Source organism: Leucoraja erinacea, chromosome 4 (genome assembly GCF_028641065.1).
Source record: "Leucoraja erinacea ecotype New England chromosome 4, Leri_hhj_1, whole genome shotgun sequence".
In the NCBI taxonomy this organism is placed as follows: domain Eukaryota; kingdom Metazoa; phylum Chordata; class Chondrichthyes; order Rajiformes; family Rajidae; genus Leucoraja; species Leucoraja erinaceus.
In genome coordinates, this window is record NC_073380.1 from 14,593,315 (window position 1) to 14,609,435 (window position 16,121).

At 40.2% G+C, this 16,121-nt stretch overlaps 1 protein-coding gene across 2 annotated transcripts in view; it reads right to left on the minus strand.

The window, feature by feature from the left end:
* Positions 1–16,121, minus strand: part of LOC129696173 (lethal(3)malignant brain tumor-like protein 4) — a 281,807-nt gene that overhangs the window by 198,293 nt on the left and 67,393 nt on the right. For both annotated transcript variants that reach the window (XM_055633744.1, XM_055633743.1), the window contains exons 7-9: positions 15,200–15,332; positions 9,180–9,294; positions 5,076–5,170 (exon numbers count right to left, since the gene is read on the minus strand). In XM_055633744.1, the coding sequence (XP_055489719.1) occupies positions 5,076–5,170; positions 9,180–9,294; positions 15,200–15,332 (343 nt within the window). The remainder of the gene's footprint in view (positions 1–5,075; positions 5,171–9,179; positions 9,295–15,199; positions 15,333–16,121) is intronic.

Sequence of the window (16,121 nt, forward strand, 5' to 3'; positions counted from 1 at the left end):
AAGGCCATTTGGCCCATCAAGTCTACTCCGCCAATCAATCATGGTTGATCTAACTTTCTCTCAACCTCATTTTTCTGCCTTTGCCCCATAACCACTGACACCCTTATCCTTACCACTGACACATTTAGCCTTATACCATTAGTATTAACAGGTGTACCCCCCCGACTCATTTGACTGCTATAACTTTAAAAATCAAAGCCTTTTCTTGTCCCCCCTGCATAATCTCCTCCATCCCTGCTCCAAGAAAAACACCTTTGTTCCCTCAAACTTGATAACTTAGTTTGTCTACTTGTTCCTTTGTTAGGTGTTTTTGTTTCCTATCTTCAAGCACCATGCATTCTTCAAGAACTCTTCAAACCCATCATCAGTACACCATTCCCAAGAAAGCAACCCTTGACTGCTTAAGCGTGCAAACTACCTCCCTGGATTAAACTGCTCAGCCCCATTGCTTTTTATACTGGTACCCATTTCTGATGTACCAATTTCGATGTCTAATAGGTTTACCTTCCACCACAATTACTGCCAATGGAAGTCACAAATCGTGGTGGTAATAACATTGTACCATTGTAAATTTCAAAAGAGAGCTGGGATAAACACTTACTATATGTGCATAAATGCTCGATCAACGTACGACATACTCTAATTCAATATAAAACATTACATAGACTATATTATTCAAAAACTAAAATAAATAAACTTTTCCCCAATGTCTCACCCATTTGTGATAAATGTCAGTCACAAGAAGCTACCATAGCGCACTCTTTTGTTTTTTGTATAAAAATCCAAACATTTTGGAACAAAATATTTGAAATCTTCACAAAATTATTTAAAATAAAACTTGTACCAAAAGCAGAATGGATCATTTTTGGAATATCGGAAGGTAACCCCGAATTAAACGTGTTTCAAAAGAACTTACTTAATTACGGGCTAATAATGGGAAAAAAGCTTATACTCACATTTTGGAAAAATGCTCCAATACCAACAATAAAAATGTGGATTTCAAACATGATCGAAACACTACACTTGGAAGAGATGAGACTCTTCCTAGCAGGCAAAGCAGACCACTTCCAAAAGACGTCGTCTGCATTTATGGAACTATTACAAGCATAAGGTGCAATAGTAATTTAAAATATAAATGGTACCAGGATCTGGTAACGGGGGGTATAAAATAATTTTTTTTTTAAAACATGGTTGGTATATCCTTTTTTGCGAGTTTTGTGTTACAATAGAGCGATTTTTTTTTCTTTTCTTTCTAGGGTCTTATTTCCTTTCTTTACTTCCTTCTCTAACTTCCTCCCTAGGGGGCTTTCTTTTCCCAACACTTTCCTGCACCTTCACGATTCATGCTCACTTTCCTTACTTCTTTTATTTCTATTTTTTTTAAAGCTCGAAAAACGAAGTGGTACAACAAATGTAATAAGATATATCTGATGTGTATTGTAATTTACTGTACTTCTAATAAAAAATTATTATTTTTTTAAATAAAAAAAAAACCTTTCTTCCACCATTGTTTAGTTGACTACACCAACACCTTTCCACTATTGAACAACTGAGCAAGATTGTACTCGTCTGGACTTACGCCAGCCAAAGTCAAAGAATCACCTACAAAGAACTCTCCAACCATTGTCAACTGTAAGACTGGTGTTAGAGTCATTGAGTCATACCTATGGAAACGGGCCCATTGACCCAACCTGGCCATGCCGAACAATATGCTACATCTACACTAGTCCCATCTGCCTGTGTTTGGCCCATATCCCTCCAAACCTTTCCTATCCATGTGCCTGTCATAATATATTTTAAATGTTGTTATAGTAAATGTCTTTTCAATGTTGTTATAGAGTTCACCAAATACATATTGATGGCCTTACTTCTGTTTCTAATTAAAGGTTGGCCTGAACCAACATCATCATCAATGATAATGAGCTCTATCTCACCACCAATGTTCTCAATTATTCCAGCCCCAAAAGTGTTGGACAGTTTGTCCCAGATCCACTCACCTGGTCAGCAGAAATTCCCTCAAGTTTTTTTAGTTTTAGTTTTAGCGATGCAGCATGAAAATGCCCACCGAGTCCATGCCGACCTTCAATCACCCATTTACACTAATTCTGTATTATCCCACTTTCTCAATTTAATTGAGGCCAATTAACCTACAATCCCACATGTATTTTGGTTGTAGAAAGAAACTGGAGAAACCAGTAGGGATCAAAGCAGTCCATAAGACCATAAGATATTGGAACAGAATTTGGCCATTCGACCGATTGAGTGCTCCACCATTTGGTCATGGCTGATCTATTTTTCCTACTCAACCCCATTCCCGCCTTCACAACAGTAATCTTCGACATCTTTACTAATCAAGAATCTATCAATATCGGCTTTAAAAATACCCAATGGCTTAGCCTCCTTCAATAGACTCTGGCAAAATAAATTCCTCCTCATCTCCTTTATAAAGGTATGTCCTTTTATTTTGAAGTCCTAGACCACCACTGGAAGCATCCTTTCCACATACACTCTATCCAGGCCTTCCACTATTCGGTAAGTTTCAATGAGATTTGCCCTTCATCCTTCTAAACTCCAGCGAGTACAGGCCCAGAGGCTTCAAATGTTCCTCATATGTTAACCCAATCATCTCCTGGTTCATTCTTGTGAAATCCCTCTGGACCCTCTCTAATGTCAACACATTCTTCTTTATATATGTGGCCTAAAACCGCTCCAAATATCCCAATGTGAATAAACTACTAACTCAACATGCAGATATGCAGATGAACATTTTGGGAATCCTGTCCCTTTGCACCTCCAATTTCTGAACCATCTCCTCATTTAGTAAATAATCGTCTACATCTTTATTCCTTCTACCAAAGTGCATGACCATACACTTTGCTACTCTGATTTCCATTTGCTTCCATGTACTTCTTTACCCACTCTCCCAATCTATCTAAGTCCTTCTGAAGACTTCATGCTTCATCAGCATTACCCTCCAGCTATCTTCGTAACATCCGCAAACTTGGCCACAAAGTCACCTGGAGAATGTTCAATCTCCACACAGACAGCATCCAAGGCCAGGATTGAACCTGAGTCTCTGGGACCGAGAGGCACCATTTCCACCAGTTATGCCAATGTACCATTTAAAAAAATATATTTGGGAACTTTGAATAAACTTTAAATCCTGATCACAAACTCCATTCCCTAGCCACAGCCTAATTCCTTCTCCCTGAATCAGACCTTTGACGTCAGGTAAGCCTTTAACAACCTTTGCATACCATTACGACACAACTTCCATCTCATCCATGCCTCAGCTGAAACTGATAACCATGCATTAATACTTTAAACTTAACTATTCCAACAATGTGTATAAAATCATGAAAGGAATAGATTGGGTACATGCACAGAATCTCTTGCCCAGAGTAGGTGAATCGAGGACCAGAGGACATAGGTTTAAGGTGAATGGGAAAAGATTTAGCAGATCTGAGGGGTAACTTTTTCACACAATGCTGGGTGTATGGAACACGCTGCCCGAGGATGTAGTTGAGGCTAGGATCATCCCAACATTTAAGAAACAGTTAGACAGGTACATGGATAGGACAGGTTTGGAGGGATATGGACCAAACACGGGCAGGTGGGATTAGTGTAGCTGGGACATGTTGGCCGGAATCGGCAAGTTGGGCCGAAAGGCTGTTTCCATGCTGTATCACTCTATGATGAATCTATATGATAATGCAAAGTGGCTTCATATCTGTGTTCAACTAAATCACTGCTTTGGAGAGATCATTCATTTAAGATCATTCACCTACTGTTTCCCTCTCCACAGATGCTACTTAATGTGCTGACTATTTCTATTATTTTCTGATTTTGTTACAGATTGTCAGCATCTGCAAGAATTGGTTTTGATTTAACTCCAGTGATGGAAAATCTTTAAAACACAACAAACAAGAGGAAAATATGTACTTGTAGAAATTTATATTACTAAACAGATTCAAGAACAAATCGTGTTTAATTAACATCAATGGCATTTGATGAGGTAGAAGAGAAGACTGATGAAGAGAACACCCGATGTAGTCCATGTGAATTTTCAGGAGTTTGACCAAGTCCCATACCATAGGGTAGTGGCCAAAAAAACATTGAGATATAAAATAAAAATGTGAAGAAGAAATAGATTTAAGGACTGAAAGTAGAAAGTTGAGGAAAACACTTGTTTTCGGGAGAATAGATATTTGTTTACTCCAGGAGTCAGTTACGATAACAGCTTTTTATGAAAGATTCCTAAACCCTGGTGGCAGCATAATATTTCCCTATTAGCATTTAACACATAGAATAAAATATTTTTTTTTCTTCTGACATTCCCAGTGATCCCACCATGTTGTTGCAATCCAATTTGGTATATTCAGTAGATAGACACAAAATGCTGGAGTAACTCAGTGGGACAGGCAGCATCCTTGGAGAGAAGGAATGGGGGACGTTTTGGGTCGAGACCCTTCTTCAGACCTTCTTCAGATGAATACTTATATACAATGACTGTTCCTATAGGTCTCAAGATACAAGAACAGCGATGAAAAAGAATGCCATACACACAAATAAACACGTTAAAGGCACAAAATCAGCTACTGGGCAGAGCAAACTAGAGCAGCATGTTCATGAAATTACAGCAAAAAAGACTCTTCTTTTATAAAGCAAGCTTAAACTGGTCAGATACTGGCACTTCTGTCTACCAAATTTTCATGAGTAGTGTTTGTGCTATGAGAAAAGCCTTGCACAAAGACACAAAATGTGCCATTAAAATGTTATCATATCACTTAAATATTAAATGGTATTATTATTACATGACAAAATGAAAATTATCCATTCTATAAAATAGTCATACATCAGAAGCAGCTTTAGACATTAAATTGTGCTTCATTAAATCAAAGACAATACTTTGGGTCAGCAGACACAAAACTATGAAGTGTGACACATTTCAGAAATGTGACTTTACAGTTATAGGTCCTTTAAGGATATTGTTAAATTGCATAAATATGATTAAATTGGATAAAGTGGTTGGTACATTAGAAATTATTATTCATTTTAAATCCAGATATTAATACCTTATTAAACAGTTTTGGCGGTGCAGCTAATGCCTTTTCTTCTCCGAGATACTTTACCCATGACCAGGCATTTTTCTTTCCAGAGGATGGCTTAGCTAATCAGAAAAAGAAATTAAATTTGTCATGGCAAACTAGAAATAAAAGGTTAAGTATTATATTATGCAAGCAAATATGATATTAGAGGAATTAAATGTTATCAGCTTATCACAAATAAAATTGGTTCTGGGTAACTGAATGAGTTCAGTATCATGATTAGGATTACAGATTCATCATTGCAATAACCATAACTCTGATCATGTTAAAGGCACTCAGGCTCTGTAATGGTGGGAAGTAAAGCTTCTCACTTCTTGTTTTTCACAGCAATTTTACTGATCTAAAATGGTTAATAAATGAATGATCAGCAATTATTTTTTTTAGCTGAAGTGTTAACCTTCACATCAGTTTTGAGCTTTTACTCTCAAAACAAATTATTCTGGAATGTACTTTCTAATAGGAAGTCATCTACTATTCTCTTAAAACCTCTAATGCTTTGCTATTTCACTAACCTCATCAATAATCCATGCTAGTGTATCTTTGCAAAACAAATGCTAGAGAAATATATTTTCCCTTCAAACTCTTAATACTAAATTAATTCTCATGAGAATTAATATGCCCCTGCAAAATAGATTTTATCTCTATAGTACTTAAAACACTAATATCTCAATGTGGTTTGGGCCTTTTGGGACGAGTGACCACTGTGCTATTAGTTTTAAGATAGTTATGGATAAGGACAAAACGGGCCCACGTGTTAAAATGTTAAATGGTGGCAATGCAGACTTTCAGGGTATGTGACAGGAACTCACTCCAGTTGATTGAAGTAGGTTGTTTGAACAAAAAGGAACATCAGAAAAGTGTGCAGACAAGAGTTAAAGACACTGTCAGAGTGAAGGGAAAGGCGGGCAAACATAAGGATGCATGGATTGCGAGAGAAATTGAAATTCTGTTCAAGAGTAAGAAAGAGGTATGATACAGTCTAGGCAACTGCAATCAAGTATATCCCTGGAGAGGTTTTTGGAACTAAGCAGTAAGCTAAAAATAAAATTAGAAGGGTCAAAAGGGGGCAGGAGATTGCTCTGGCAGATAGCACCAAGGATAACCCCAAGAGATTTTAGAAATACCTGAAGCAGAAAAGAGTAACCAGAGAGTGAGTGTGACCCCTCAGGAATCAAAGTGGTCAACTCTGCGTGGAGCCAAAGTCCTCGATCAGTATTTCTCCTCTATTTTTATCTTGGAGAAAGACACAAGGACTGAGGAAATTAGGGCAGTCATTGGAAGTGTCTTGAGAGCAGTCGGTGTTACGGTCGAGGAGATGATGAAGGTCGTGACGTGTATCAAGGGAGACAAATCTCCTGGGCCAGATCAGATAGATACAAAGACACTGCGGGAAGCTAGGGAGAAAAGTGCAGGAGCCCTGGCTGAGATTTACAAGTGCTCATTAAATACAGGCGATGTATGGCAGATTGGAGGGTGGGAAATGTTGTGCCTCTATTCCAAGAAGGGCTGCAGGGAAAAGGTTGGGAACAACAGGCCACTGAGCCTAACACCTGTGGGCGGAAAGTTACTAGAGAATATTTTGAGGGATAGGATATACTTGTTATTAGAGGGACATGGGCTGATTAGGAATAGTCAGGTTTTGTACACGGTGCCTCACAAATCTGATTGAGTTTATTGATGATGTGACCAAAAACATTGATAAAGACAGGATGTTGCAAGGCATTTGACAAGGATCCGCATGGTAGACTGCTTCAGAAGATTAGATCCCATGCCATCCAAGGAGAGACAGCTAAATCGAAATGAGATTGGCTTATGGAAAGAAGCAGAGGGTGATGGTCAGACTGGATTCTGTACTGTTTCAGCTTCAGGTTCAGTAATGCTGTTTGTCATCTATATCAATGATTTGGATGAAAACGTACATTACATGATTGGCAATTTTGCAGATGACACAAAAATGGGTGGTCTTGTAAATGGTGAAGTTAGTTGTCAAACATTGTAGCAGGATCTTGATCGGTTGGGCAAGTGGGCTCAGGATTTATTGTTGGAATTTAATACAGAGAAATATGAGGTGTTGGGTTTTAGGAACTCTTGCATGGGCTGGACCTACACAGTAGGGCTCTGGGGAGTGCTGTAGAGCAGGGGGATTGAGCAGTGCAGGTACAGTTCCTTGAAAGTGGCATCACAAGTAGATAGGGTGGTCAAAAAGGCTTTTGGCACATTGGTCTTCATTGGTCAGAGTATTGAGTACAGATGTTGGGAGGTCATTTTGCAGGTATATAGGAGGCCACATTTGGAGTATTGTGTTCAGTTTTGGTCACTCTGCTAAATGAAAGATATTAAGCTGGAAAATGCAAAGACATTTATGAGGATGTTGTCAGTACTTGAGGACCTGAGGTGCAGGCAGAGGATGGGCTGGCTAGGATTTTATTCCTTGGAGTGCAGGAGGCTGAGGGATGATCTCATAGGGCTGTGTAAGATCATGAGGGGAATAGAGAAGGTAGATATTTTAGCCAGCCTCTGGGGAATCCAGACTTAAAGTGAGAAAATGATTTAATAGGAACCTGAGGGGCAACGTTATCACACAGAGGTTGTTGAATATATGGAGCATGCTGCCAGAGGGGGTTGTTGAGGCAGGTACTTTAAAAACATGTGAAAGATATTTGGATAGGTGTGTGTATAAGAATGATTTGGAGGAATATGGGCCAAATGCAGACAGGCGGTACTAATGTAGATGGGCATCTTGGTCGACATGGGCAAGTTGGGCCGAAGGGCCTGTTTTCACGCTCTATGACTTTAAGTAACTGCAATCCAACCCAATTGGCTAATGATGGTGACGTTTTGGGGATTTCAGGATTGACTGTTCTCATGGCTACATATACACTGAGAAGGATAAGGAAAATAGATAATGATCATCGCAGTTACGCATAATATGCGACTTCGATAAGACCCATTTCGATATGTGGAAATTGAATTGGAACAAAATAAAGTCAACATTTTGGAAGCACATTCAAGGATCTGAAAGTGAAAGGATAAGTTGGAAATGTGGAGATAATTTGCAAAACAAATAAATGATGAAGAATTATTAGACACAGAAACAGTGTAGGCTATTGCCTCCATGACCAGGGTCGCCAACTGTTCCATATTAGCTGGGACATTCTGTATATTGGGCTAAATTGGTTTGTCCCATACAGGACCACCCTTGTCCCGTATTTGACTGCTACTACTCGGGTCGAAGGGGCTGTCGGGTCAGAGCGTCGCGTCCAGCCCCGTCTCACCCGTCCCGAAGTAGCACAGTCCATGGAGTGCAGCAGCAGCTCCTCGCCTGTGGCCCTGTCGGTCGGCAGCCCAGCCAGCTGTCTGACCTTCAGACCTTCACTTACCGCCGACACCATTACCCCTCTTTCTCATGGCCGATCGCCGGTTCATGAGTCGGACAGGGTGCTGGACTTTGCGTGCGATGTCACTTGCCGCCGGCGCCCGGGCCAAAACTCCACATCTGGCCCGCTGGCTGGGCTTTGTGTGCAGTCTAGCACCTGGGCCAACTCATCATTCACCCAGCCACGGCCAATGATTTGCCGTCGGGAATTTGTCCCTTATTTTGACCTTTTATCCCTTATTTGGGAGTGAGAAAGTTGGCAACCCTATCCATGACATAAGCGGCACATTTACACTGAAGAATGCCTACCTATTGAGGACACCTGAATTTTATTCCAATTATTCCAGGCTTATTTAATGAAGTCATGCCAATCAACATGGGTTACAAACAAAAAATGAATTGATTCTAAAAATGATTTAAAAAAAATAATTTAAAGTAAAAATGACTCACTTCTGATTGCTGGGCCTGGACCTGGATTGCAACCATTACAGGGTGCCCCTTGAACCAAGCAGTAACAGACCAAAAGAAAATAGCAGCTACAATCATCAGCAACGGATACCAAAAGTAAGTTTAATATTTATGATTTAAATGCAACATAAGGAAGCCACAAATTGAATAACAAGTCACAATAAATGAATGCAACATGCTGCCAGCAAGAATAATGCAATATGATTCAAATACAAAGTATTGAATACCCTGTGTAGAAAGCCTGGAATCTGGGTCAGAAAGTCCACTGTTTTTGAAGCTAGTGCGATCTGTCAACACTGCAGGCATTTGAATCTTCATTTTCCCATCACCTTGCACTTCCTCCTGCAGCACAATCAAGTTCTACGTGAAATGCAGCTCCAAAGAAAGCATCAGAATCAGCCTTTTAAAAACTTGAATTTTGCACCTTGTTTGATAACATCACAAGTGACAGGTCTTCCGTTTCTGTGGTTACAGAAATTCATTTATTCTGTATTTGGCCAAAACTTATTAACACCCCATGTACACCAAATGATTTTGCAATTTACACCAGAGAAGTGTGTTTTGGATACCATACAATAACGTAAAATTAAAATGACCCAGTAGGGCTTTTAATTTTAATACTATCATCACTTTAATACACTATTATATATTTCCCTATCGAATGCTAATGTTGCATGAAATAAATTGATTATGTGCAGAAATATTACATGCAACATTAAGCATGAAGGTTTTAAGCAACATTGCTCAAATACTTGATGAAATAGTCGTCAGTTTCTCCACCAAAGCTCTCACAATTTGCTTGACATCATTCTCTGTAGTTCATGGTAATCATTTCTTATCTGTGAAGATTAGGTTTACACCAAGCTGATCATCTCATTTCTTTAAACCTCTCTTTGCAACATTTTCAATGTAGATCTTGTTATCCTTGCTGAAACAATTCTTACATTCTCAGATCAATGTTTCAATTCATTTATGGTGCAAAATTACCCTGTAACATTTCAGGTTCGTATTACAGTAATTATTTTTTAACCATCACAAACATTCAAAATAATACTCTACTGTTGCTCTTTTTCTACTTAGCATCCTGCACATGCAGGTAATGATGATTTAGAAATCTTGGGTGGTGTGCAAGCTCAGCAGTTCAGCTATTTCATCCAGTTACTCCACCTTTGTTGCGATCGCTCATCATTTTGATGCAGCATTTGATATACCAACCAGGATTTTCTTCCTCCCTTCCCCCTATCCTCAGCAAATCCACTGCATCATTGATGCAATCTTTATCAAGAACCAACGCAATGCAACCCATCTGCAAAGAAGGCTTTGGTGATAGCAAGGGCAGGATACAATCTGGAGAACGTTACACAAAAGGTGACTAAATAGTGTATCTGTTCAGTGAGACAGAAAATACTTGTAGTTGTAGAGCCAAGCAAAATAGATCTGAGAAATTCAGCATTCAAAAGAATAGTATTATAAAAATATCTTATATAGGATCAAGGCAGATGAGAGGTAAGAAGTTGGTAAGAAGGGTGATGAGTGAATGTATAGAGGACAGAATAGGCAGGAGAAAGATAGAGAGAGAGAGAGAGGAAGACATTTTAGTTTAAATTTCACTTATTTAAATGCAAGTGGGCTGACGTGTAAGGCAGATGAGCTTAGGGCAGTGGTTCCCAATGTGGGGCGTACGCCCCCACAGGGGGGCAATTTGATTTTTAAGGGGGGCAATTGAGAAGTCTGGGTCCAAATTTTCGATTTTCATTTTTTTGGATTTTCCATCAGGTAAACATATGTAGTTTATGTTTCAGATGTTATTTTGAGTAAATAACTTTTTTGGGGGTGAAAAAGGTCTTTATTGTGTAGTTATTTTTTGAAGCTTGTTTAAACCAAGGTATTGGCGTTTTAAGCTTCTTCAGCTGAAACGGAGTTCACTTTTTAAATGATAAGAATTATATATCACCATAAGGGGGGGGGGGGCATCAGGATTTTAGAGGTGATTAGGTGGGGCATGGCCAAAAAAAGGTTGGGAACCACTGGCTTAGGGCATGAATAGGTATGTGCAACTGTGACATTATAGCCATTATGGAAACCTGGTGAAGAGAGGGGTAGGACTGGCAGCCCAATGTTCCAGCGAACAGGTGCTTCAGGAGAGACAGGGGTGAAGGTAGATCAAAAGGTTTAGACGGGGTGGAATTTGTTAAATGTGTTCAGGAGAGTTTCCTCCGGCAATATGTAGAGGGCCCCACACGGGAGAGGGCAAAGGTTGATCTTGTCTTGGGAAATTGTGATGGGCAAGAGGATGAAGTCTTCATGGATGAGCCTTTAGGGATGAGTGACCACTATGCTATTAGTTTTAAGATAGTTATGGATAGGGACAGGACTTAAAGATAGGGACAGACCTTGAGTTAAAAGATTGGTGCAATGCCAACTTTGAGGGTATGTGACAGGAACTCACTCCAGTTGATTGAAGTAGGTTGTTTGAACAAAAAGGAACATCAGAAAAGTGTGCAGACAAGAGTTAAAGACATGCACGTTCCCTGTCAGAGTGAAGGGAAAGGCGAGAAAACATAAGGATGCATGGATTGCGAGATAAATTGAGGTTTTGGTCAAGAGTAAGAAGGAGGTATGAGACAGTCGAGGCAACTGCAATCAAGTATATCCCTGGAGAGGTTTTTGGAACTAAGCAGCAAGCTAAACATTAAATCAGACGGGCCAAAAGGGGGCAGGAGATAGCTCTGGCAGATAAGATAGCTCTGGCACCAATGATAAATCCAAGTGATTTTAAAAATACCTGAAGGGGAAAAGGATAACCAGAGAGTGAGTGGGACCCCTCAGGAATCAAAGTGGTAAACTGCTTGGAGCCAGAGGAGATGAGCAAGGTCCTCGAGTAGTATTTCTGCTCTATTTTCACCTTGGACGAAGACACGAGGACTGAGGAAATTGGGGCAGTCACTGGAGTGTCTTGAGAGCAGTCGGTGTTATGGTCGAGGAGATGCTGAAGGTCGTGACATGTATGAAGGGAGACAAATCTCCTGGGCCAGATCAGATATCTGGTGGCTGATCTGGAGGTCCGGGCCGCTGAGGATGTTCTCCGTCAGGGTTCGGCGTCGGTGTTTCATCATCCCGGCGTGAGGGCCTGAGCATCGGGCCGCCCGTGGCGGCGACTGCGGGTGCTCGGGAGGCCCCGACCACTGGTGAACATCTGGGAAGATCAGCGGGGAGGCTGGCTGGACTATGTTACTTTCCTCAACTTTGGTGCCATTGTGGGGTTATGTTGTGTCGTGGACCTCTGTGGTTGTGCTTTTTGAAAAATATATTTTATTTATTTATTATTTACTTGGCTGTAAGAAAAATCCATTTCGTTGTCTCTTATAAGATAATGACAATAAATTGAATACAATACAATATATACAAAGACACTGCGGGAAGCTAGAGAGCAAATTGCAGAAGCCCTGGCTGAGATTTACAAGTGCTCATTAAATACAGGCGATGTATGGCAGATTGGAGGGTGGGAAATGTTACGCCTCTATTTCAAGAAGGACTGGAGGGAAAAGGTTGGGAACAACAGGCCACTGAGCCTAACATATGTGGGCGGAGTTACTAGAGAATATTTTGAGGGATAGGATATACATGTTTTTAGCGGGACATGGGCTGAGTAGGAATGGTCAGCATGGTTTTGTACACGGGAGGTCATGTCTCACAAATCTGATAGAGTTTTTTAATGATGTGACCAAAAAGATGATAAAGGCAGGGCTGTGATGTTGTATATATGGATTTCAGCAAGGCATTTGACAAGGATCCGCATGGTAGACAGCTTTAGAAGGTTAGATCCCAATGTGATCCAAGGAGAGATAGCTAAATTGAAGGAAAATTGGCTTCATGGAAAGAAGCATAGGGTGATGGTGCAAGGCTGCTTTTCGGACTGGGGGGTATATAAACTAGTTGTGTGCTCAGGGTTCAGTGCTGGGCCCATTGCTGTTTGTCATCTGTCTCAATGATTTGGATGAAAACGTACATGGCATGATTAGCAAGTTTGCATCTGAAACAAAAGTGGGTGGTATTGTAGATGGTGAAGACAGCTGTCATAAATTGCAGCAGGATTGGTTGGGAAGGTGGGCTGAGGAGTGATTGATGGAAATTAATACAGAGAAATGTGAGGTGTTGCACCTTGGGCAGTCTAACATGGGCAGGATCAGCACAGTGAATGGTTGGGCTCTGGGGAGTTTTGTAGAGCAGAGGGATCTAGGAGTGCAGGCACAAGTTATTTGAAAGTGACATCACCAGTAGATCATAACATCATAAGTGATTGAATCATTCTGGGCACCATGTTATAGGAAAGATGTTGTCAAGCTGGAAAAGATGCAGAAAACATTTACGAGGATGTTACCAGAACTCGAGAGCCTGAGCTATAGGGAGAGGTTGAGCAGGCTACGACTCCATTCCTCAGAGCGCAGTGGGAGGAGGTGTACAAAATTATGAGAGGAATAGATCAGGTAGACGCACAGAGTCTCTTGCCCAGAGGAGGGGAATTGAGAAACAGAGGGCATAGGTTTAAGGTGAGGGGAAAATATTTAATAGGAACTAGAGGAGTAACTTTTTCATGCAAGAGGTGATAGGTATATGGAACGAGCTGCCATATGAGGTAGTTGAGATAGGTGCCATCGCAACGTTTAAGAACCATTTGAACAGGTACATGGATAGGACAGGTTTAGAGAGATATGGGTCATACGCAGGCGGATGGGACTAGTGTAGATGGGATGTGTTGGTCAAGTGTGGGCAAGTTAGGCCGAAGGGTATGTTTCTACACCATATGATTCTATGAAATAACATACGCAGAGTGACGAATCCATGTATACATAGCTAATGGTGTCCATTAATTGCATTTCTAGCACTGGCACGTATTGGCAGAGGCCTACAGTCCTACATGGTGCACGTGGCAGTTTCAGTGTCAACTGCACCAATGACCATACCACCTGGAAATCTCATGCGGCTAAGCCCATTGAATTTGATCACCCCACCTCTCTACACGAGAATCTGTTTAATGTCACAGATGCAAATGCAATACAAATTATAGTGAGTTGGAAAGTTCTTGTAAGGATGTAGCAGACTGGAATGAAAAAGTCTAACAATAACCGTTACTTAGCAGAGAGAACAAAACCCGAGCTCACAGCCCACCCATGATATTTGGAACTGCTTTCTTCACAGGAAAGTCTTTTCAAGTGAAAAGTACCTTTCAACACATTGTTCAGATTATTGTATCGTTCAGTGCATTGCTGCTTTTGAAAGAAGAAAATGCAATTACAGGTCTGCTGTTGGAATCAAAGCAATCATGATGAGTAAACACTGGGTCTCAGCAGTAAATACATTTGTATTATTCTCAAGTTGCATTATCAGTGAAATCTTTGCTTGTCATTTGATTCGTTTTTAAAACATGTTCAACAATTGGTTAATATTGAGTTTGTGCACTTGGTCTGCAAATAAATGTTTATATTCTGGTTACCAACCAGATAGGGAAATTAACTATCAGTTCCAGTCAAGCATTGCAATGTTCATATGACCTGGGAAAAAACTGTAGATTTTCTGCATCGTCTTATCACATTTCTATATTTACATCTGTTTTGAATTTTTTTGGGAAAAAATAAGAGGAGTGCAAGATACCTACTTTATTAGGGCCACTTTCCTGACTTTGCTGGGCTGGAATAATTTGGCCTCAAATTTTGTGGATTCAGATCACATCTGTGTTCGGATGAGGACGTGAATGATGATGTACGTGACACGTTAGGGGAGTTTCTAACTCTTCCACCTTACCCATGGGACTCCAAAAGGTTTTGAGTCTACCTAGATGTTATGCATTGGGGACATAAAATATAGGTCTAATGTTGGTGGAAGGTATCTTCCATCGTTGGAAAAAAAAAAATCACAGAAAAACTGGAAATCTGAAATAAAAGCAGAAAAAGATGGAAACACTCGGTAGGTCAGGCAGCTTCTGTGGAGACAGGACAGCCAACATTTCATACTGATGACCTTTCATCATAAAATTAAACACATTGTGACATTTACTCTATCTCTCCTCACAGATGCTGCCTGACATGCATTTCTGTTTTCAAAGCAGTTTCCATCCTGCTAATATAAAAATTGTTAAACAAGCAAAATATGGAAAGCAGACCACTGCAAAGCAGAAAACTTCAGAAGTGTCACTACATAGTAATATACCACTGTCTAAGGAGGTAAATGTTCATAAAATATAACACACCATGTAGTCATCTTCAAAATCCTCTTCAGATTCTTCTTTTGGGTTCACGCTCACTTTTTTCTTCCTTTTTTTCGTTCGTTTCAATATTACACTGGTGTTTTGTTTCACCGGAACATGGTCCATAATGGATAGTCTGTCAAAGAATCTTGAGTTAAATACAGTTTATTTCGCCAAGCTTCAGAAGTGCCATACACAACTTTGTTTCAATATTAAACTTTCGAATGCATTAAATTATACTCAAGTATACAGTGGCTTGCAAAAGTTTTCATACCCCTTAAACTTTTCCACATTTTGTCACGTTACAGCACAAACGTAAATGTATTTTATTGGGATTTTATGTGATAGACCAACACTAAGTGGTGCATAATTGTGAAGTGGAAGGAAAATGATACATGGTTTTCAATTTTTTTTACAAATAAAAAACTGAAAAGTGTGGCGTACAAAGGTATTCAGCCCCCTTTACCCCTAATAAAATCCAGTGCAACCAATTGCCTTCAGGTCACCTAATTAGTAAATAGAGTCCACTTGTGTGCAATCTAATCTCAGTATAAATACAGCTGTCCTGTGAAGGCCTCAGAGGTTTGTTAGAGAACATTAGTGAACAAACAGCATCATGAAGCCCAAGGAACACACCAGACAGGTCGGGGATAAAGTTGTGGAGAAGTTTAAAGCAGGGTTAGGTTATAAAAAATATCCCAAAATTTGAACATCTCACGGAGCACTGTTCAATCCATCATCCGAAAATGGAAAGAGTATGGCACAACTCAAACCTACCAAGACATGGCCGTCCACCTAAACTGACAGGCTGGGAAAGGAGAGCATTGATCAGAGAAGCAGCCAAGAGGCCCATGGTAACTCTGGAGGAGCTGCAGAGATCCACAGCTCAGGTGGGAGAATCTGTCCACAGGACAACTATTAGTCA